This window comes from Syzygium oleosum, unplaced genomic scaffold (genome assembly GCF_021117445.2).
Source record: "Syzygium oleosum isolate NSW1041296 unplaced genomic scaffold, Sole_v2.1 Sole_v2.37, whole genome shotgun sequence".
NCBI classification, from domain to species: Eukaryota; Viridiplantae; Streptophyta; class Magnoliopsida; order Myrtales; family Myrtaceae; genus Syzygium; species Syzygium oleosum.
In genome coordinates, this window is record NW_026607521.1 from 2,281,310 (window position 1) to 2,305,745 (window position 24,436).

Sequence of the window (24,436 nt, forward strand, 5' to 3'; positions counted from 1 at the left end):
TTAAAACATGGAAAGAAGCCCAGCTATTTTGACTGTCACAGACAATTTTTACCGCCAAGTCATCCTTTCAGAAGGAATAAGAAAGAGTTCACCAAGAATAGAACTGAAAGAACGCGTCCACCATTGAGGTTGACCGGCGATCAAATTTGGGAGCGTGTGCAGGACTTTCCAACTGTTGTTGAGAACCCGCACAGCACAACTTTTGCGTACGGAAGTACACATAAGTGGACAAAACGCAGTATATTTTGGGATCTACCATATTGGAAGGCCCATCTTATTCATCATAATCTTGACGTCATGCACATAGAAAAGAATGTTTTCGACAATGTCATAAATACTGTGGTGGATGTCGCCGGAAAAACAAAAGACAACTTGAACGCAAGAAAAGATATGAGAGATATTTGCGATCGGCCAATACTAGCTGTGGATGCAAGCAGCAGGGGACCAAAACCGAAAGCAGTTTATACATTGGATAAGGAGCAGAGGCGAGTTGTTTGTCAATGGTTGAAATCTGTGCGGTTTCCTGATGGATATGCTTCGAACCTCGGGAGATGTGTTGATTTGAATGAATGCAAGTTCACAGGTTTGAAGAGTCATGATTGTCACATCTTGATGGAAAGACAAATTCCAATAGCTTTGAAGGAAGTTCTACCGAACTTTGTATGGGGCGCCATTACAGAGTTAAGCAATTTCCTCCATGATATTTGCTCGACAGTGTTAAAAGCATCGCACATGGAAAAACTAGAGAGAGATATTCCAATTATTCTTTGCAACTTAGAAAGGATATTTCCTCCAGGCTTTTTTGATTCGATGGAGCATCTCTTAGTTCACTTGCCTTATGAGGCCAAAGTTGCAGGTCCCGTCCAATTTCGATGGATGTATCCATTTGAGAGGTAATGTTTTTTTTAAAATACAGTTCAAATTAGTTTATCATATAATATGTTCCGATAAGCTTCTTTCTATTTCAACTAGATTCTTATATCATTTGAAGAAAAAAGTGAAGAATAAGGCACGTGTTGAAGCTTCAATTTGTAATGCATATATTGTGGAAGAAGTGACAACATTTGCATCATACTATTTTGAGCCGCATGTTCAGTGCAAGAGGCGGAGAGCAGGCAGAAATGATGAGGGCCCCATTGATCCCAATTGCACAGCATTCTCTATTTTCAATTATCTGGGTCGACCAAGCGGCGCATGTCAGTTTCGTTACTTATCAAGCTAAGAATTTCATGCAGCCCGTACTTATATTTTACTGAACTGCCCAGAAGTCGAGCCATACTTCAAGTAAGTGTAAATTTGCAAATATATGTTTTGTGTGTCAAATATTTGCTAATATTTATATGGTTTTTAATATTAAGATTTTCCAAACTTCAATGTTTGGACTACAACCAAATGAGTTTGACCGTTTGTGCGATAAACAATTTGCAGCATGGTTCAAGACATATGTAAGTTGCCTATGGACCAAAATCAAGTTATTAAAATTATATACATCATTTAGTATAATATATATTATTGACTTTGCATGTGTAACCTTAGGTTCACAGTAATTATGATAAAATTGAAGGGCAATGATTGCTATATCATCTGTCATGGGGTCCACAGTTAAGAGTTCAAAGTTGGCCAGCATATTTCATAAATGGATATAATTTTCATACTCAAGAATATGGAATGGGAAAATCCACAATGAATAGTAGTGTGTCTGTTCGGTCATCCAATGGTGGCAGTTTAGAAGATGATTTTTATGGCTTGTTGAATGAAATCATAGAGATAGAGTACCCTGGACCATTAATGATGCGGGTTGTGTTATTTAAGTGCACGTGGTTCGACCCCGTCAAAGGAATGAAGGTGCATATGAAGTTCAATTTGGTTGAAATAAATCACAAGAAAAGGTATATGAAGTATGAACCATTTGTCTTGGCACAACAAGCAATTCAAGTATGTTATGCATCATATCCTAGTTTGAAACGTGACAAAGCTGATTGGTGGGCTGTATGTAAAATCAAAGCACGGAGGAAAATCGAGGAACACTGGAAGGATAGAGCCTACCAACAAGAGGAAGTGTGTAACACGGTTGAAATTGAGGAATATAACATACCAATTTTACGAGATCCGTATGGAGCAATGATAGATGTGGATCCAACTGAAATTTGCGAATTAAATGTACAAGAATGTTCAGAATCTGATTTTCAGACAGATGACGAAGACGAGGACGAAGACGAAGACGAAGACGGAGATTAAAATTTTTGTCACAAAACACTACAGATGTATAATTATTAATGCTACAAGTTCTATTTTGGTTATTATCATTATTGTTCTTGTTATTATTGTTATTGTGTTTTTTATTATTGTTATTATCGATTATTCTTTTTATTTTAATTGATCGTCCGAAATTTTGTCCCTAAATGCCAACAAGTCAAATATTATTAATGTGCCCTAACATTTCCGATATTCTAATTTCCATTGCAAAATTTGAGATGCCAAAATTTTGGACTGAAAAAAAGACGTAGCAAATTTAAGACCCAAATAAATGAGATGCTAAATTTTTTACCAAAAAAAAGACGTCACAAATTTACAACGATCATGTAGTATGTCCATATTTGCGACGGACCAGTATAGTCCATCGCAAATTTGCGACGGACTCAACCTATTCGTTGCAAATTTGCGACGAACTCAACCTGTCCGTCGCAAATTTGCGACGGATTTTTATTTCCGTTGCAAATTTGCAACGGATTTTTTTTTTTGGCGCAAATTTGCGACGGATTTTTATTTCCATCGGAAATTTTTTGTCGGTCGAAAATTTGCGACGGACATAGAAAGTCCATCGCAAATTTGCGACGGAAAGTGGAGTCCATTGCAAATTTGCGATGGACTTTATATGTCCGTCGCAAATTGGCCACGGACTCAACCTGTCCATCGCAAATTTGCGACGGACTATAGTGGTCCGTCGCAAATTTTGCGAGGCAATTTTTTCCGTTCGAAATTTGCGACGGATAATTTAATCCATGGCAAATTTGCCACGGATTTTTTTTTACGTCGCAAATTTGCAACGGATTTTATTTTTGTCGAAAATTTTTTGTCGGTCGAAAATTTGCGACGGACATAATTTAATCCGTCGCAAATTTGCACCGGACTATACTGGTCCGTCGCAAATTTTGCGAGGGAAATTTTACCGCTCGAAATTTGCGACGGATAATTTAATCCGTCGCAAATTTGTGACGGATTTTTATTTCCGTCGGAAATTTTTTGTAGGTCGAAAATTTGCGACGGACATAGAAAGTCCGTCGCAAATTTACGACGGAAAGTGGAGTTCCGTCGCAAATTTGCGACGGACACTTTAAGTTCCGTCGCAAATTTGCAACATTATTACCCCCTCCTCCTCCTCCTCCCCCCATTCCCCGACACCGCCCAAGCCCGATCTGCACAGCTCCCCCGCCGCCGTCGCCGTCGCAGCCGTCGCCGTCGCCGCCCAGCCTCGCAGCCTGCCGCCCCGCAGCTCCCCGCCCGTCGCCCCGCAGTCCCCCGCCTGGCGGCGGTGCGCGGATCGCCCCGCAGCCCCCGACGGTCGCCCGCCCCGGCCGATCGCGCCTCGCCGTCGCAGCCGTCGCCGTCAGCCTGCCCCCGCCCAGCCTCCCCGCCCGTCGTCGGCCGCCCGCAGCCCCCGCCCGTCGCCCGCCCCCGCTGGGTCGCGCCCTCGCCCCGCCCCGCCTCGCCGCTCCTCGCCGCGGAGCGGCGGCCCGAAGCTCGCCACCACCGACCAGCAGGACCGACACTGTCGCCGCCCGACCTCGCGCCCTCGGCCGCCCGCCGGAGCCGCCCACGCCGTCGACCGCCGGCCCGCCGCCGTCGCCGCCCACCATCCCAGGCCAAGGCTCTCGCCGGAGTAGCCCCCGCAGTTGCCGCCCTCGCCGGAAAGCACTGGCCACGGTCGCCGTCGGCCCAGCGCCGCCGACGCCGTTGCCACCGTCGCCGCCGCCCCGGCCGCGGCGCGCCGTGCCCGCCGCCGGCCACCCGCCTCCCGGCTCGGCCGACGCTGCTGCCGCCCGCCGACGCCGGCCGTCGTTCGCCGGTCGTGGCCGAGCACACGGCCGACTAGTCACCATTTGGGCCCACGCCGCGCGGGACCGCCACCTGTTCGATCGGCCGGTTTTTGTTGTCCTTGAACCAAGTAAGCAACTCCCTAAACCCTAGTTAGTATAATTAGGTAATTAGTCTGACTTGTCTAGGGATTATTTAGGATCACTTTTCGTTGGCTAAGTTACGGGTCGATTTCAGGATTGCATGTGGCTTTGATTGATGATTGACTGGTTAATTTGTCTATTATGTGGATGATTAAGCGTTAAATAACGATAAGGTGATTGATTAAGCGTTTTCACAGAAAATGCTTGAAAATTGAACAATTCTATAAAAAAATCATGAAAAATTACGGAAAATTAAAAAAACGGTATATGTTGGCAACAAATATGAAATTTGACCATAAAAGTTTTTTAAAATTTTTAAAAAACTAAAATTTCATAATATCACAAAATGGCAAAAATTAATAGTGACCACCCATTCTTAGTGAAATTTAGATTTTTTAACGTTTCGGGACAAAAAATATTAAAATATTAAAAATTTTCATAACCTTATAAAATGGCTTAAAATAAATGTGGTCACCCATTGTGAGGGAAATTTTTATTTTTTTGGGTGAAAAAAAAATTTTAAAAATATAAAATTTCAAAACCGCATAGAATTGCCTAGAAAACATGTGGCCATCAACTTGCTAGTGAAATTTAAATTTTTTAGGTGACCAAAAAAAATTAGAATTTAAAAATTTTCAAAACTTCACTGGAATAGCTTATAATACCTTGGCCACCCACTTTTAGTTATATTTAATTTTTTTAACGTGCCGTAAAAATTATTAAAATAAAGAAGGACAAAAATTTTGGAAACTTTACCTAATAGCTTAGACTACCTGTGGCCACCCAATTTTAATATGGAAAATTTTTTTTATTTCATGGAAAAAATTTTATATTAAAAAATAATAATTTAAAAATTCTAAAAAATTTTAAATTTCAAAACTTTACAGAATGTCTTAGAATATCGGTGGCCACCAACTTTTAGTGGAATTTTTTTTTTTAGGTCCCAAAAAAAATTTAACAATAATAACAATTTTTCTCTTACAAAATTTACAAAATGACTTAGAATACCTGTGGCCACCCACTTTCAGTGAAATTTAAATTTTTGTACGTGGTCAAAAAAAATTTATTCAAAATGAATGCGATTCATATAGTGATGTTTGATACCTGTGGCCACCCATATCGTGCTCATATATTGATGTTTCATATCAAAATGAATGGGATTCATAGTATATTTGTTCATAGGAAATTGCACGTCATAAGCACTCGACATTGACTCATTTCAAGGAAATATTTTCTCAGTCTTTCCATCAAAATGGTAAGTTTCGTTATGTACATCATTATGTGTCCGTAATACGTGTCAATAGTTCTTTACATATTCGCATAACCTTCCTACTTGTCAGTATAAACGTGGAGGTTATTCATATAAAAGACAAGCCTCTTCCTCGTCCTCGTCCCCGGCCCTTTCCTCTTCCCCTGTCCCGTCATCTAACTGTCACGCCCCGTACCCTACGAACACGTAACATCCCGCCGCGGTCGTTAAGAATGCGACTCCCAGGATTCGTCGCCGACCCGTTACCATCGAAATAAGAGAAAATACGCGGAAGCCAAACGAACACTCCATTCAACGAACATTCAAACGGGATAACAGAGAGAGAATTTAAACAAACCAACGAACTATTTTATAAACTTAACATCACATACATCGATAGAATATACAAGCCTTCCTAAAGGCCACAAACCCAGACCACGCATACTCAAAAAGGGATAGGGTGGTCGATCTGCTCCACTACTCTATTCAAAAGAGGAGCTCCCAAAAAGATAGGGATCTCTAACCCTATCAAAAACCTCCACAACATCCCGGCGGTGCTCGGCGCGGCCGGATCGATGCCTCACTATAAGAGCCGGACGGCAAGGACTCCCATTCAGTTCCGCCACTCGACCCACGCCTGGAGGCTCTGTCACCATCGGTTCTGGCTCCGGATTAACTACAGTTCCGTCAGGGGGATCAATCTCCATAAGATCCCATAATCCTAAACCATCGTCATGGGGAACATCAAACCCCTCGAGAGGACCAATATTCTGAGCTCCGTCTCTCAGAAACCAAGCCATGTACTTATGAGCTGTCAAGTACTGCTCCCCATCGTCGACCCAAACCGTGCTCTCATACTTCCGATACTCCCTACCCTCTCCTACTGGGTACTCAGTCACCCAATGCTCCATCTCCGTTGGTACCCCGAAACGAAGCGGAGGCTCAGTCATAATCAAGGTCGAGGGTCTGAAAATGTTTAACAACGGGGAATGAGATAAATCTCAATAAGTAAACTGCCTAAGCCTCGACTAGGGCAATACGTACCTCCGGCACCCTAATCATGCCATTCTAACCAAAAGGTTAAGTTCCTATCCAACGGACAATGGTACCACATACTATGCAAGTCTCAATTTGTATCACAACCATGGCAACTATCAATATGCATAACATCAATAATAATAATCCAGACATAATCAATCATTCACACGAGTCTCGATTATAAGATGAAATCACTTCGGCCCGTCCCATACCGTGCCTCACGATTTTATCCTATAATAAAGCTCAAGCATACCATATGCACATAACACTCGAAGTTGTCCAGATTATTAACGACCCACCATAGGTCACACCGAACTCCCGTCGGTCTTCCGGCATAGCCAGGCATCACCCCACTACTTTGGGCGTGGCAACGTCCGGGATCGAACCCCCCCGACAAGTCGGGTACCGGACGGCATCCCATTTAGGAGCATCGATCCGGCCTCCACCGCGATCGGCAATGTCTGGGATCGAACCCCCCCCCCCCCGACAAGTCGGGTACCAGACAGCATCCGAACTTCCGCCGGGCATCGTCTAGAACTCGTCTTAGACGGAACTTATCATGGTCACACACGTAAATAACCACGCATTGCCAATTTTAATCTTTCTTAATTAGCCAATGCAAGTGTTTATGACGTGCAATGTACTACGAATAAATATGCCATGAATCGCACTCGTTTTCGCATCAAACATCGATATATGATCACGATACGCCATGCCAAGCCAACAATAGCCATAATTAACCACACGATCTTCGTTCTAGGCCACGAAATCATCATCAAACTATACGATCAAGACATAGTCAACTAATCAGCCATGATTAAATAAATTAACCATACGATCAAACCAATTAACCATGCGATCAATTTTAAACAACTAATCCACCACACGATCGTCATTAAACCTTTAATCGACACATAATCGACTAATTAGCCATGCGATTGCCAATCAAAGTCACCCGATCAATCTCAAATCTCTAATAAGCCATATGATTAACTTTTATCACATCTTAATTTAATCTAAACCGTAGGATCAAAATTAGCACATAATCATGATAATTAAGCCCTAAAATTAACCTTAACCATTCTAGAACCAATGGGGGCCATATGATCAAAGTCCAAGTCATCCAATTCAGCCACTACCACATGATTATTACAGCCACAAGACTAACCCACGAATTTAATTAAAACAATCACTAAACAACCATAATTAGCCAAATTAAGCACAATTAGCAACATTAAACATATGATCAAGCTCAAATAACATAATCTACCTATCTTAACATTCAAAACAGCCACATAATTATCAAATCCATCCACCAACAATTTCTCAATTCAGCTTATGCCATAACCCCTAAATTAACCCCTAAAATAACCCCTAAATTACCCTAACAACCCCTAAACACTATCCATTGATAACCTACTAACCTAATCAAGGTTTAGGGAGTTACTTACCACTAATATAAGCTAAGAATCAAGCTAAACCCAGCAGCACCAGTCCCGGCCAAGCCAAGAGCTCCGGAGAACGGCGACGGCCCAAACGGCGATCCGGCGAACGGCGGCTGCTCCGGGTGTGAACGGCGGCTTGCGGGCGGCTCACGGTGGTCCACGGTGGTCCAAGGTGGTGGCGTGAGGGGCTGATGGGTGGTGGACGGTGGTGGGGAGTGTCTCGGCCAAGAGAGAGGAAGAGAGAGAGAAAAATGAAGAGAGAGAGAGAGCAAGGGAAAAGTGAGGAGAGAGAGTGTGTGATCTGAACATATCTCACCAAAATGGAGGGCTAGGATGAGTCCTTGATGCCCAAGTATTGATCTAAGGGCTAGAAATGCATCTTGACAAAAGGCTTCTAGAAGGGCATTTTTGTAATTAACCAAAAAGGCAAGGGCAAAGTTGTCCATGAAGATTTTCGGTCACTAGGGTAAAAATACCAATAAGTCCTTCCACTCAACAAATAAATTCTAGAACACACAGGGGTAAAATCGTCTTTTCTAATTTCCGAGCCTAATTTCCCGTTTTCGCGAATTTCTGAGCAAACCGATAATAAAGCGAGCTTAATGCGGCGTCGTCCAATATAATAATTTTGATATCCTTGAAAGTTCGATACCCAAGTTCGGATTCCAATTCGTGGTCAAAATCGCTCAAACGCAACTTTCGTGTATCTCAAACTAACGGGCGGCTTTTAGGGTTTACGCGTGTCGACCCGTGGTTGATTTGATATCAATCCACGTTTAAGTTTACTCGAGCCATGGTGACTTCGGTTGTCATGTAATTACGAGGGTCAATCACTAGTTCCGAACGACACGATCGTTAGAAATTGATTTTGGAACGTTTGGAATGCATACAGTGATTAAACGGCATCACCCGTGACTCAATTGTATAACATTGTTAAATTGTTCCTTAATCATTCTTGGATCTGCCTAAAATGGTCCTAAATATCCCCTCGTCAATTCTTATGGTCGAAGTATCGATCCAGGTTCGAGTTCTTGGGTCGTGCGTATCAAAATCCTAACTAGCCATTCCCTAACGGTTAGTATTCTCAAGAATGGCCAATTCCGAGTGAGATATAACAGAAAGTGCATTGATGATAATATCATTTCATAAATCCCGAAAGTGGGTCGAAATTCAGAATGTCACAATTCTTCCCCCCTTACAAAAATTTCGTCCTCGAAATTTACAACCAAACCCAAACTATTCAAACAAATGGGGGTGCTGACGTCTCATGATTTCTTCACTTTCCCACGTGGCTCCTTCCGTTCCATGATGTTGCCAGACTACTTTGACCAACGGGATTGTCTTATTCCGTAGAACTTGTTCTTTTCTGTCTTCTATCCGAATAGGCTTTTCCACGTACGACACCTTGTCATCCACGTCTATTTCTTCATAATTCAGCACGTGGGTCGGATGCGGTTCATACTTCCTTAGCATGGACACGTGGAATACATTATGAATCGAGATAAATTCGGCGGCAAGGCAAGTCGATAGGCTAAAATTCCAATTCTTTCCAATATTTCAAACGGACCTACGTACCTCGGGCTTAACTTCCCTTTCTTACCAAACCGAGATGTTCCTCGCATTGGTGATACCTTGAGGAAAACATGATCTCCTTCTTGAAACTCCAAAGGTCTACGCCGTTTATCCGCATAATTTTTCGACGACTTTGAGCAGTTTTCGTCTTTCCCGAATGACCTTAATCGCCTCGACCGATTGTTCTACCAATTCGGACCCGTAATTCTCCTTTCACCAACTTCATCCCAACAAACTGGTGTTCTGCATGCTCTGCCATATAACGCTTCAAATGGTGCCATTCTGATGCTTTGCTGATAACTATTATTGTAGGCGAATTCAACTAAATGTAACTGTTCTTCCCATCCGCCTTTAAAATCTATCACACAAGCTCGTAACATGTCCTCGAGTGTCCGAATCGTCCTTTCCGACCGACCATCTGTTTTGCGGATGATATGTCAGACTATACTGTAACTTCGTTCCCATAGCCGCCTCAAGACTCTTCCAAAAGGTTGCGGTAAACTTAGGGTCTCTGTCCGACGTAATAGTTACTGGTACTCCATGAAGACGGACTATCTGTCGCATATACAGCTCGGCATACTTATCCATTGCGAAATCCTTTCGCACTGCCAGAAAATGTGCCGACTTAGTCAATCTGTCGACGATAACCCAAATGGAATCGTGACCTCTCGGCTCCTTGGTAATCCCATAACGAAGTCCATGGTAACATGCTCCCATTTCCACTCTGGAATTTCCAAAGGTTGCACTGTCCATAGGGCTTACAATGCTGCGCCTTTACTTGTTGGCACGTCAAACACCGGGCCACATGCTTGGCTACATCCACTTTCATTCCGTTCCACCAAGAGTCTTGGCGCAAATTTTGATACATTTTTGTGCTACCCGGATGAATGCTATAGTTGCTACGGTGAGCTTCTGCCAAGATTTCTTCCTTAAGCTCTACGTCATCGGGCACACACAAACGTCCACGAAACTTCAAGATTCCGTCCTCGGATACTTGAAAGTCAACCTTTCTCTTAGTTTCGTCCATTTGCAGAATCTTTTGAATATCGGGGTCCGTAGATTGTAATGCCTTAATTTTAGCCTGAATTTCTGGTTCAATCCTTAAAGTGGCTAACAAGCTTGAGAGGTGACCCACCTCAAACTTAAATTCAGAATCCCGTACTCCCTCGAGTAAAGTCCACTCTTTAATCATCAAATGCGCGATGCTCGATTTCCGACTAAGTGCATCCGCTACTTTGTTAGCCTTTCCCGGGTGGTATAAGATGTCACAGTCGTAATCGTTTAGAAGTTCCATCCATCGGCGTTGTCTCATATTCAATTCTTTCTGAGAAAACAAATATTTCAAACTCTGATGATCCGTGTAGATTTGAAACCTTTCTCCACATAAATAATGCCTCCAAATTTTAAGTGCAAAGATGATGGCCGCAAGTTCTAAATCATGTGTCGGGTAGTTCATTTCGTGAGGTCTCAACTATCGCGATGCGTATGCAACGACTCTTCCATGTTGCATTAAAACACATCCTAATCCCTTCAGCGACGCATCACTATAAATCTCGTATCCTCCAGGACCTGAGGGTATTATCAATACTGGTGCGGTAGTCAACTTATGCTTAAGCTCTTGGAAACTTCTCTCGCACTTATCCGTCCATTCGAACTTTGTTTCCTTCTTTAGTAAGCGAGTCAAAGGAGTGGCTATCGCGGAGAACCTTTCCACGAATCTTCTATAATAGCCGCCTAGTCCTAGAAAACTCCGAACTTCGTCACTGTCGTAGGTCTCGGCCAATTCATAACCGCCTCAATCTTAGTTGGATCCACCGAGATTCCATCCCCGAGAGATCACATGTCCAAGAAATGCTACACGATTCAGCCTTAACTCACACTTACTAAACTTAGCGTAAAGTGCGTGTTCTCTTAAGGTCCGTAGAACCATTCTTAAATGTTGCTCATGCTCCTCGGGACTTTTCGAGTATATCAATATGTCGTCGATGAACACTATAACGAATAAATCCAAGAATTCCTTGAATACCCGATTCATCAAATCCATAAAAGCAGCTGGGGCATTAGTCAATCCGAACGGCATAACCGTAAACTCGTAATGTCCATATCTTGTACGAAATGCCGTCTTCGGTATATCCTCCTTTTTAATCCTTAACTGATGGTAGCCCGTTCTTAAGTCTATCTTGGAAAATACCGAAGCCCCTTGCAGTTGATCAAACAAGTCATCTATTCTTGGTAATGGATACTTGTTCTTGATGGTCACTTGATTCAACTGCCGATAGTCGATGCACAAACGCAACGAACCATCTTTCTTTCTGACGAACAACACCGGTGCTCCCCACGGTGACGCACTTGGACGAATGAATCCCTTGTCTAGCAGCTCTTGCATCTGAACTTTTAACTCCTTCAATTCTGATAAGGCCATTCTGTAGGGTACTCTAGAGATTGGCTCCGTCCCGTGGGCCAACTCAATTACAAACTCCACTTCCCTTTCGGTGGTAATCCCAGCAATTCCTTAGGAAAGACATCGGGAAAGTTACACACCTCGGCTATGTCCTCTAGCCTTGGCTCATCGCCCAATGAGTCAAAAACAGTCGCTAGGTAACCTTGGCATCCTTCATCCAACAGCTTAGTCACCTCAAGCGACGAAATCCAAGGAATCGAGGTTCCTCCTCGGTTTCCAACAAATTCATATCGAGGATGACCAACAGGATTAAATTGGATCACCCTTCTACTACAGTCCATCACGGCCCTTTGTTTTACTAGCCAATCCATACCGATAATGACGTCAAAATCAAACATAGCCAACACCACCAAATCAATTAATTCCTCTCTACCACCAATGACTATCTTACAGTTCGAGCATCCTACTGAGATTAGCACTTTATCCTTTAGAGGAGTAGTAACATGCAACATTACTTCTAACGGTTTCGGTTCAATCCCAGTCAATCTAACAAATTGTTCTGACACAAATGAATGCGATGCTCCCGGATCAAACAAGGCATAAGCAGATGATCACATAAAGAAACCGTACACTGTGACCACGCCAGGGCGCATCCTCCGCCTCTTTGCGAGCCATAGCATAAACTCTTCCTTGCTTGGGGTCGATTCTCGATTATTTCGCGGAGCGGTTCCACTGATTCCCCATCCGAGGTTGTTGTGGTTGAAATGGCGACCTAACTTGTCGATTCGGGCAATCCTTCACTTGGTGACCATGCTGGCCACATCCAAAGCAAGTTCCATTCTCGCTGGGGCAAGGGCCATTCCCATGCCTTCTTCCGCAAAATCGACACGGAGTTCCAGAATAGTAGGTCGGCTTTACGATATTCTTTTTAACAGGAGGGACAAATCGCTTATTCCCATTCATAGGTTTCTTTCCAAAGTTACGATTATCCCTAACCGGTATAAACCGCGATCCAGATGCGGCATTCCTCTCGGTCATATCTCTCTCAATCATCTGAGCCCGCTCATAAAGCTCGTTGTAATCCCTAAGGTTCGGGGGTATCGATCGGTGCGAAGTTCCGGCTTTAAACCATCTCGAAACCTTCTTGCCTTATCCAAAGGATTCTCGACCATCCTCGGTGCAAACTTCGATAACCTAGCAAATTCCGCCTCATACTGATCCACCATCATTTGATTCTGGCGAAGCCGTAAGAATTCTGCCATCTTCTGTTCTTGAGCACTCTCAGAAAAGTACTTTCCATTAAAGGCATCGACGAAGCCGGTCCAATTCGGCACAGTGCCCACTGGGAAAATTCTTTCTCGAGTGGCCTTCCACCAATCATTAGCATTATCTTGAAGTTGATACACGCCCAAAGTCACCTTTTCCTCCTCCGTGCACCCTTTAAGTGCAAAGGCCTTTTCCAATTCCTCAACCCAGTGAGCGGCCTCGGGATCACCTTTCCCGTCGAACTTTGATGGCTTAAGTTTCAAGAACTCGCTCCACCAACTTGTGCATTTGGCGATTCTCATTTCCATTTCCATTCCCGGATTATTTCGTGCAGGCGGCAAGCAGCTTCGGCAAACAGCAGCCAGCAGCAGCAGAAGCAGCAGATTCGTTCTTGAGTCTGCAAGCCTATTAACCGTCCAATCGCCTCTAGAGCCCTTAAAACCCCATCAACTCTAGGATCTCTCGCCGTTTCTAGCTCGCGAACTCGATGCACCTCTGGTTCCTCTACCCCGGGTGTTCATCCTCACGTAAATCACTCCAAACACCTAAGCCTCGCTATAATTCCACCATGGAATCAAAGACTTAAATCAACTACTCGGCTTAAGCAGTTCTAGGCAACGAACTACAGCAAGCAATTGTAAGCAAGCAATCACCCCAAATAAGCATCATAAGTACACACTTAGCAAGAGTATAGATCTTACCTTAGAGCGCCTGTAACGTTAGTAATAGCACTAAACCACTCAGCACTCATAAGCAGATAACAGTATGATGCAAATTCAAGCCTACCAATCACAAGCACATATTCTCAAAGCACGCACAAAGCGTCACAAACTTGTGATCAAGGCAAGTCTCTCTAACCAGCTACCCCAAAATCATCGCTCCTTATCACTCCAAGTCTCGACCAAACATGGATCGAGCTAACCTTGCTCTGATACCACTTAAACGGGGATGTCACGCCCCGTACCCTACGAACACGTAACATCCCGCCGCGGTCGTTAAGAATGCGACTCCCAGGATTCGTCGCCGGACCCGTTACCATCGAAATAAGAGAAAATACGCGGAAGCCAAACGAACACTCCATTCAACGAACATTCAAACGGGATAACAGAGAGAGAATTTAAACAAACCAACGAACTATTTTATAAACTTAACATCACATACATCGATAGAATATACAAGCCTTCCTAAAGGCCACAAACCTGAGACCACGCATACTCAAAAAGGGATAGGGTGGTCGATCCGCTCCACTACTCTATTCAAAAGAGGAGCTCCCAAAAAGATAGGGATCTCTAACCCTATCAAAAACCTCCACAACATCCTGGCGGTGCTCCTGGCGAAGCCGGATCAGATGCCTCACTATAAGAGCCGGACGGCAAGGACTCCCATTCGGGTTACGCCACTCGACCCACGCCTGGAGGCTGGTCACCATCGGTTCGGCCCGGATTAACTACAGTTCCGTCGTGGGGATCAATCTCCATAAGATCCCATAATCCTAAACCATCGTCATGGGGAACATCAAACCCCTCGAGAGGACCAATATTCTGAGCTCCGTCTCTCGAAACCAAGCCATGTACTTATGAGCCGTCAAGTATCGCTCCCATCGTCGACCCAAACCGTGCTCTCATACTTCCGATACTCCCTACCCTCTCCTACTCGGGTACTCGGCACCCAATGCTCCATCTCCGTTGGTACCCGAAACGAGCTTGAGGCTCGGTCATAATCAAGGTCGAGGGTCCGAAAATGTTTAACAACGGGAATGAGTTAAATCTCAATAAGTAAACCGCCTAAGCCTCGACTAGGGCAATACGTACCTCCGGCACCCTAATCATGCCATTCTAACCAAAAGGTTAAGTTCCTATCCAACGGACAATGGTACCACATACTATGCAAGTCTCAATTTGTATCACAACCATGGCAACTATCAATATGCATAACATCAATAATAATAATCCGACATAATCAATCATTCACACGAGTCTCGATTATAAGATGAAATCACTTCGCCCGTCCCATACCGTGCCTCACGATTTTATCCTATAATAAAGCTCAAGCATACCATATGCACATAACACTCGAAGTTGTCCAGATTATTAACGACCCACCATAGGTCACACCGAACTCCCGCCGGTCTTCCAGGCATAGCCGGCATCACCCCACTACTTTGGGCGTGGCAACGCCCGGATCGAACCCCCCGACAAGTCGGGTACCGGACGGCATCCCATTTAGGAGCATCGATCCGGCCTCCACCGCGATCGGCAATGTCTCGGGATCGAACCCCTCGACAAGTCGGGTACTGACAAACATCCGAACTTCCGCCGGGCATCGTCTAGAACTCGTCTTAGACGGAACTTATCATGGTCACACACGTAAATAACCACGCATTGCCAATTTTAATCTTTCTTAATTAGCCAATGCAAGTGTTTATGACGTGCAATGTACTACGAATAAATATGCCATGAATCGCACTCGTTTTCGCATCAAACATCGATATATGATCACGATACGCCATGCCAAGCCAACAATAGCCATAATTAACCACACGATCTTCGTTCTAGGCCACGAAATCATCATCAAACTATACGATCAAGACATAGTCAACTAATCAGCCATGATTAAATAAATTAACCATACGATCAAACCAATTAACCATGCGATCAATTTTAAACAACTAATCCACCACACGATCGTCATTAAACCTTTAATCGACACATAATCGACTAATTAGCCATGCGATTGCCAATCAAAGTCACCCGATCAATCTCAAATCTCTAATAAGCCATATGATTAACTTTTATCACATCTTAATTTAATCTAAACCGTAGGATCAAAATTAGCACATAATCATGATAATTAAGCCCTAAAATTAACCTTAACCATTCTAGAACCAATGGGGGCCATATGATCAAAGTCCAAGTCATCCAATTCAGCCACTACCACATGATTATTGCAGCCACAAGACTAACCCACGAATTTAATTAAAACAATCACTAAACAACCATAATTAGCCAAATTAAGCACAATTAGCAACATTAAACATATGATCAAGCTCAAATAACATAATCTACCTATCTTAACATTCAAAACAGCCACATAATTATCAAATCCATCCACCAACAATTTCTCAATTCAGCTTATGCCATAACCCCTAAATTAACCCCTAAAATAACCCCTAAATTACCCTAACAACCCCTAAACACTATCCATTGATAACCTACTAACCTAATCAAGGTTTAGGGAGTTACTTACCACTAATATAAGCTAAGAATCAAGCTAAACCCAGCAGCACCAGTCCCGGCCAAGCCAAGAGCTCCGGAGAACGGCGGCGGCCCAAACGGCGATCCGGCGAACGGCGGCTGCTCCGGGTGTGAACGGCGGCTTGCGGGCAGCTCACGGTGGTCCACGGTGGTCCAAGGTGGTGGCGTGAGGGGCTGATGGGTGGTGGACGGTGGTGGGGAGTGTCTCGGCCAAGAGAGAGGAAGAGAGAGAGAAAAATGAAGAGAGAGAGAGAGCAAGGGAAAAGTGAGGAGAGAGAGTGTGTGAGCTGAACATATCTCACCAAAATGGAGGGCTAGGATGAGTCCTTGATGCCCAAGTATTGATCTAAGGGCTAGAAATGCATCTTGACAAAAGGCTTCTAGAAGGGCATTTTTGTAATTAACCAAAAAGGCAAGGGCAAAGTTGTCCATGAAGATTTTCGGTCACTAGGGTAAAAATACCAATAAGTCCTTCCACTCAACAAATAAATTCTAGAACACACAGGGGTAAAATCGTCTTTTCTAATTTCCGAGCCTAATTTCCCGTTTTCGCGAATTTCTGAGCAAACCGATAATAAAGCGAGCTTAATGCGGCGTCGTCCAATATAATAATTTTGATATCCTTGAAAGTTCGATACCCAAGTTCGGATTCCAATTCGTGGTCAAAATCGCTCAAACGCAACTTTCGTGTATCTCAAACTAACGGGCGGCTTTTAGGGTTTACGCGTGTCGACCCGTGGTTGATTTGATATCAATCCACGTTTAAGTTTACTCGAGCCATGGTGACTTCGGTTGTCATGTAATTACGAGGGTCAATCACTAGTTCCGAACGACACGATCGTTAGAAATTGATTTTGGAACGTTTGGAATGCATACAGTGATTAAACGGCATCACCCGTGACTCAATTGTATAACATTGTTAAATTGTTCCTTAATCATTCTTGGATCTGCCTAAAATGGTCCGAAGTATCGATCCAGGTTCGAGTTCTTGGGTCGTGCGTATCAAAATCCTAACTAGCCATTCCCTAACGGTTAGTATTCTCAAGAATGGCCAATTCCGAGTGAGATATAACAGAAAGTGCATTGATGATAATATCATTTCATAAATCCCGAAAGTGGGTCGAAATTCAGAATGTCACACTAACCCTCAACCACAATATGGTCCGTCACAATATGGACACGTTGGCCCTTCCTCCAACACTCAACAACATGCTACGGGACTTGGCCACATGCGAACTGAATCTCCTCCAGTTCAATCTCCTTTAGCTCCCTCTCCTTCCGTTCCACCTCATTATTCGGCGGAACAATCGAATATTGACGGAAACACAGGTCAAGAAGATAATCGATTCTTCATATGCCCATTTGGAGATTCGTAAGTACTTCATTTTTATTTTAGTATATGTAATATTTAGGGCTTTAGATATTGATGTCAACTGAATTGTCGATGTTGCACAATATCTGTATGATTGCAGATTCACGGATGCTCCGTCTTTTGTGAGGGAATTGAACAAAATAGTAAGAAACTTTTGGATGGGAGAGTATATTACTTACAGAAGTGTTCCACAAGAAGTGAAAGAAATGTGGTGGAATGAGTTCAAGGTAAGTTTTACATATTTTATTTTCTCACCAATTAAGTTTGGTGTAGTATATTGATGGTCAAGAATGATGTAAAGGGACCAGAACAACTCTGTAGTTTTCGATACCTAAAGGACCAGATATTTTCCCCGACATGAACTTTACAAAATCTGTCTATATTTGTCTGGTGCATGGTTATGGATATGTGATCATCATAATAACTTTCAATTTGTGTTTTTATTCATTGCAGCGGAAGTTCAAGTGGGAGGAAGCGGAAGACAATGAAGTGAGAAGAATTTTCGATAAGAAAAACGGTGATTTTATGCGAAATGTCATGAATAGAGCGAAGATCAAGCAAGTGAAGCCATCTTTCTTTACAGCTGATAATTGGGCGGCAATTAACAGATTTTGGGCATCTGAACAGAGTCGGCAACTCTGTGAGCAGAATAAGAAAAATCGATCTTCTAGTTCTAGTGATGGGTCAGCCACATATGTTGGGGGCTCTATCAACATTGCGGAGCATCACAAACGACCGGTAAGTCTGTTAAATGAGTTATAAGTTAATTTAATTCAATTACTCATGTTTACATTTTGTAGGCATAAGAATTGGGGACGGAACCGACATTTGCAGCTACATTTGAACGCACATTTCAAAAGAAAGATAAGACATGGACTGGCGATCGAGCAAAAGCTGTTAAGGTATGTAAGGTTATACTTTGGCTTCTATGTAAACTATAATGAAAACCGCGAATGCTTTCAATATTTATGGTAGATATATATATATATGGTGATTTTATTTTCATCTACATTGTTAATGTAGGAAAAATATGATGAACTTTTAATGAGCAGTGCTAGTGGTAGTGATGATTGTCCTGAGTCCGGGTCATCAGTTGATAATATGGCATTATAGATGGAGGCAACGGGTGGGGTGAAAAAAGGGAAAATATTTGGGATGGGATCGTTGTCAAGGATGTACATGCCGAATAATCCTGGAAGTTCATCATCCACTGCGACTGGTCGAAGGAAGTCACGACAAGACGAGCAATTGACCCAAGAAGTGCATCGTCTGAATAATTTACTTGTTCAGAAGGACGAACAAATAAATAACTTGGAACAACAAATGAGATTCGTTATGCGACATCTTAACCTCAATCGCTATGACGATCCTCCTGTACCTCCAGCCAATCCAATAGGTGATGGGCACAATGATGACCAACACATTGATGCCGAGAATGCTGATGATGATGATGATGATGATGATTTTCTCCATACTTTCTAGTTAAAATTCTCAAAATCGGGGATAAGCTTGCTTCATAATCTTGGTTTTTCATAATTTCACTCATATTCATATGTAAGAACATTTATGTTCGTCCTGAAACGTATTTTTGTTAACCCTCTTGTTATTTTACACCTAGTTCCACATCCATGCATAAACGCTTCTTTTTATATTCGGGTCGATTTATGTATCGACATTTCCTCAGGTCTCGACAAAAGTGACTACTTTTGGTGTCCTCGCCATCGTACCAAAGTCGCGTCTTCTTGTGTATGGTTTTTCTGCGTCTTCTATGGTTGTCCCGTCTCTTAGTTCATGTTTTGAATGTATTGTAAGATTGTATATCAAATAGCATCATGTCAGACTCTGCAATTTTCCTTCAGTTATTTGTTTCAATTATATGTCATTGTGGTGGTTTGTCGAATCTATGGTTTGTTCGTTTTTCTCGTTTCAATTATATGTCATTGTCTCCTTTGTTTGATATGGACAAGAATTTATGGCCGAAATGATGTAAAAATAGCGACGAATATTTTAAGCCGAATTTTGCGATCATTATAGTTCGTCGCTAATTTGCGACGAATACATTTTGCAACGAAATTTGCGACGAAATTCGCGACGAATTTTGCGACGAAATTTGCGACGAAATTAGCGACGAAATTTGCGACAAATTTTGCGTCGAATTTTGCGTCGAAATGTGCGTCGAAATTTGCAACGAATTTTGCGACGATTCGTTGCAAATTTGCGACGAAATATTTGCGACGGATTGTATTCGTGGCTAATTTGCGACTAATTTTGCGACGAATTTTGCGACGAATTTTGCAACGAAATTTGCGACGAATTTTGCGACGATTTTGCGACGAAATTTTGCGACGAATCTGCGACGAAATTTGTGACGAAATTGCGACGAAATTTGCGACGAATTTTGCGACGAATTTTGCGATGAAATTTGTGACGAAATTTGCGACTAATTTGCGACGAATTTTGCAATAGATAGCGTTCGTCGCAAATTTGCGACGAAATATTTGCGACGAATTTTGCGACGGATTGTATTCGTGGCTAATTTGCGACTAATTTTGCGATGAATTTATTTTCGTCGCAATTTTGCGACAAACTTTTAAATTTTCCGTCGCAAATTCGATTTGCGACGGATTTTTGCAAATTTTCCGTCGCAAATTTCGTCGCTAATCCGGTGTTTTTTTGTAGTGATCGGGGGGTAATTAAATCCAATTCTATAAAATATTGTGGTATTTGAGCAGTATGTTTATATTAGAAATAGGATTCACTTTTAAAAATCAAACACAATTTGTCTCCTCTTTATTGAAAAAAAAAATTAACAATTTGTCTCGCTTTTTTTTTTCACAAATACCCTTGCAATATATAATACCCATTTATTGAGTAACCACACATTTTCTTTCCATGCATAACCACCATTTTATCTCACTTTTCACCATTATCTATTTATATCTATATTTATATCCCTATGTTCAAGCCAAATTTGAGGTTTATCTCACTTATGGCTTTCTGAATTCACCTTTGCATAAATTACTATCATCTAAAGAAAATAACTCCTTTTTGATCTCCACTTTGATTTATTTTTCTTGATAAAAACCTTTTTTTCAAAGGCTAAAACTGTAAAAGCTTAACAAATAGAAAACTACCCACGACTTTTCAAATTAAAAAACCACCAACTGCCCAAAAAAAAAGAAAATAATCATATTAAGCAAGAAGTATTATTTGTCTCACTTTTAACTTTACACAATATAATGTAAATTTATTTATTGAGTAACCACTAAGCACCCGCTTTCTTTCTAAGCATAACTACCATTTTGCACAAGTATTGATATTGTACCGGACATCCTCAACCATATTGAAAAATTAAAGACAATATTATATATATATATATATATATATATATATATGTTTAACCTATAATTTTTAATAGTTACATACTAAACACGCACGTGCACGATAAGATTGTAAGCGCGTGTTAGATACAATCGCGCCTGGTACAAATTGAAAGTGAGACCCTTTCCACATTTTCCATTTGAATCATATTAAGCAAGAAGTATCATTTGTCTCACTTTTAATTTTGCACTATATAATGTCTTTTATTGAGTGACCACCCACTTTCTTTATAAGCATAACTATCATTTTTGTCTCACTTTGTACAAGTACATATATCATATGGGACATTCCCAACCATATCGAGAAATTAACGACAATATTATTATGTATATATATATATATATATATATGTGTGTGTGTGTGTGTGTGTTTAACTTATTTTGACACCTATTTTCGTAAACCAGGCTGACGCCATATACCAAACTATTCTCCGAAAAGGGCGGTCACGACAACCTATAATTTTTAGCAGTTAGATACTAACTCTTTGCACACTCGTGCACGAACAATTATGCGCACATGTTAGATACGATCGTGCATGATACGAAATCAAAAGTGAGACCGTTTCCAAATTTTCGATTTGAATCATATTAAGCAAGAAGTATTAATTGTCCTACTTTAACTTTGCACTATATATTGTCAATTTATTGAATAACCACCCACTTTCTTTCTAAGCATAACTACCATTTTTGCCTCACTTTACACAAGTACCGATATCGTATTGAACATTCTCAACCATATTGAGAAATTAAAGACAATGTTGTTGTGTGTGTATACATTTAACCGATAATTTTTAGCAGTTACATACTAGCTCTTTCCAAGCGTGTGCACAATACAATTGTGCACGCGTGTTAGATATGATTGTGCACAGTATAAAATCGAAAGTGAGACCGTTTCGACATTTTCTATTTAAATCATATTAAGCAAGAAGTATTATTTGTCTCACTTTTAACTTGCACTATATAATGTCAATTTATTGAGTAACGACCTGCTTTCTTTCTAAGCATAATTACCATTTTTGTCTCACTTTCACAAGTACCGATATCATACCGGACATTCTCAACCATATTGAGAAATTAAAGACAATATTATTATGTATATATATGTTTAACCTATAAATTTTAACAATTACATACTAGCTCTCTACATGCGTGTGCATGATACAATTGTACGCACATGTTAGATACGATCGTGCATAGTACGAAATCGAAAGTGAGACGGTTTCCATATTTTGGACTTGAATCATATTAAGCAAGAATTATTATTTGTCTCACTTTTAACTTTGCACTATATGATATCAATTTATTGAGTGACCACCCGCTTTCTTTCTAAGCATAACTACCATTTTTGTCTCACTTTGCACAAGCACCGATATTGTACCAAACATCCTCAACTGTATTGAGAAATTAAAGACAATATTATTATGTATATATGTTTAACCTATAATTTCTATCAATTACATATTAGCTCTCTACATGCGTGTGCACAATGTTATTGTGCGCGCTTGTTAGATACAATTGTGCACGGTACGAAATTGAAAGTGAGACCATTTTCACGTTTTCAGTTTAAATCATATTAAGCAAGAAGTATTATTTGTCTCACTTTTAACTTTGCATTATATAATGTCAACCTATTAAGTGATGCATGCGTGGGCGAGTGATTCCGGAAATGGGGTTTATGGAGTACGTGTATGGATGAGTGTGTGGTTGTTGGATGTATGTCAATGGGTAAAATATAAATGAAGGATAGATTATGATCGATATCAAGGTATAAAGGACATGTCACTGACCATGGATGAAGAACGGAATCGACAAAATTTACCACCAAGGCTTTGAGGACATACCACCTACCAAGATACAGGACTTCGGGATAAAGAGAAGCTCACCACCGAGGCTTGAAGGAAAATCACCAGCCAAGGATAAAGTGATCCTTAGCTCACCATCGTGGAGTAATCCATTCTCTAATGATAAAGAAACCAAAATAGGAGTTATCCACTCTCCAAAGATATTCGGTCACACTGAGAAAGAACTCATGTATTTTCATTCAACAAGTCTTGTCTTATAATAGAGAACTCTCCTCCTTATATAGAGGGATTAGGACAGAGGAAATAACCAAACATTAAAAAAACACAGGAACTAGAAAGCATTTAAATACCTAGGAACTTAGGACTTTGACTCTTGAAACTTACGTAATAATGAAGACTCGTAAAGACCGAGGAACTTAGAAAGTGCATTGATGATACATAGAAACTATGAAGTGCAATAAAGAAATAGAGATTTGAAATCTTGACTCTTCAACCTCGTAATTTTTCAAAATTCATCCACCAGTCTTGACCTGCAAATAGCCACCTTGGGAAATTGACAAATATAAATGGAAATCGTTTGGAACAACCTGCCACTTTGCACAAGTACCGATATCGTACCCGACATCCTCAACTATATTGAGAAATTAAAGACAATATTATTATGTATATATATATATATATATATATGTTTAACCTATAATTTTTAGTAGTTACATACTAGCTCTCTACACACGCATGTTAAACACAATCATGCATGGTACGAAATCGAAAGGGAGATCGTTTCCACATTTTTTATTTGAATTATATTAAGCAAGAAGTATTATTTGTCTCACTTTTAACTTTGCACCATATAATGTCAATTTATTGAGTAACCACCCACTTTCTTTCTAAGCATATCTGCCGTTTTTGTTTCACTTTGCACAAGTACCGGTACCTTATCGGACATCCTCAACCATATTGAGAAGTTAAAGACAATATTATTATGCATATATGTATATATATTGTTTTAACCTATAATTTTTAACAGTTACGTACTAGCTCTTGACACGCGCGTGCCCGATACAATCGCGTAGGCACGATAGATATGACCGTGCACGATACGAAATCGAATGCGAGGCCGCTCCCGCACTTTTTGATTTAAAATAATTAACAATGCATATATAGGAAATTTTTTTTTTTTGATCTTATCCAAATAAGTTTTCAATAGAGAATTTATGACATCACTTTAAAAGTGGTTTTAGCGCACACGCGTGCGGGGTGCGCGCGTGAGAAGTAAATTCAACACGCGCGGTAGATTTTGAAAAGTACAAAAGGAATGGGACAAAGAAAACTGAGAAATCCGCATTCTACCGTTTTCCCATTTCGAGTTTTTATCCTCTCTCCCTTTCCTTCCCTTCCTTTCCCGCTCGCCCCTCTCCGACCCACGAAGCTTCTTCCCCCGCTGCCGCTGCTGCTCCACCGCTGCCCCGCCACCTCCGC

The 24,436-nt window shown here is 41.5% G+C and overlaps 1 protein-coding gene across 1 annotated transcript; it reads right to left on the minus strand.

Moving 5' to 3' along the window:
- Window positions 1-12,932: 12,932 nt before the first annotated feature.
- LOC130135722 (uncharacterized) lies at window positions 12,933-13,463 on the minus strand. The gene has a single exon (XM_056305343.1). It carries the CDS (start codon window positions 13,461-13,463, stop codon window positions 12,933-12,935), a length of 531 nt encoding a protein of 176 aa, XP_056161318.1.
- Between the last annotated feature and the right edge of the window lie 10,973 nt (window positions 13,464-24,436).

Coding starts and splice junctions, on each gene's coding strand:
- LOC130135722 (XM_056305343.1), bottom strand. CDS start 13,463: ATGGAAATGGAAATGAGAATCGCCAAATGCACAAGTTGGTGGAGCGAG.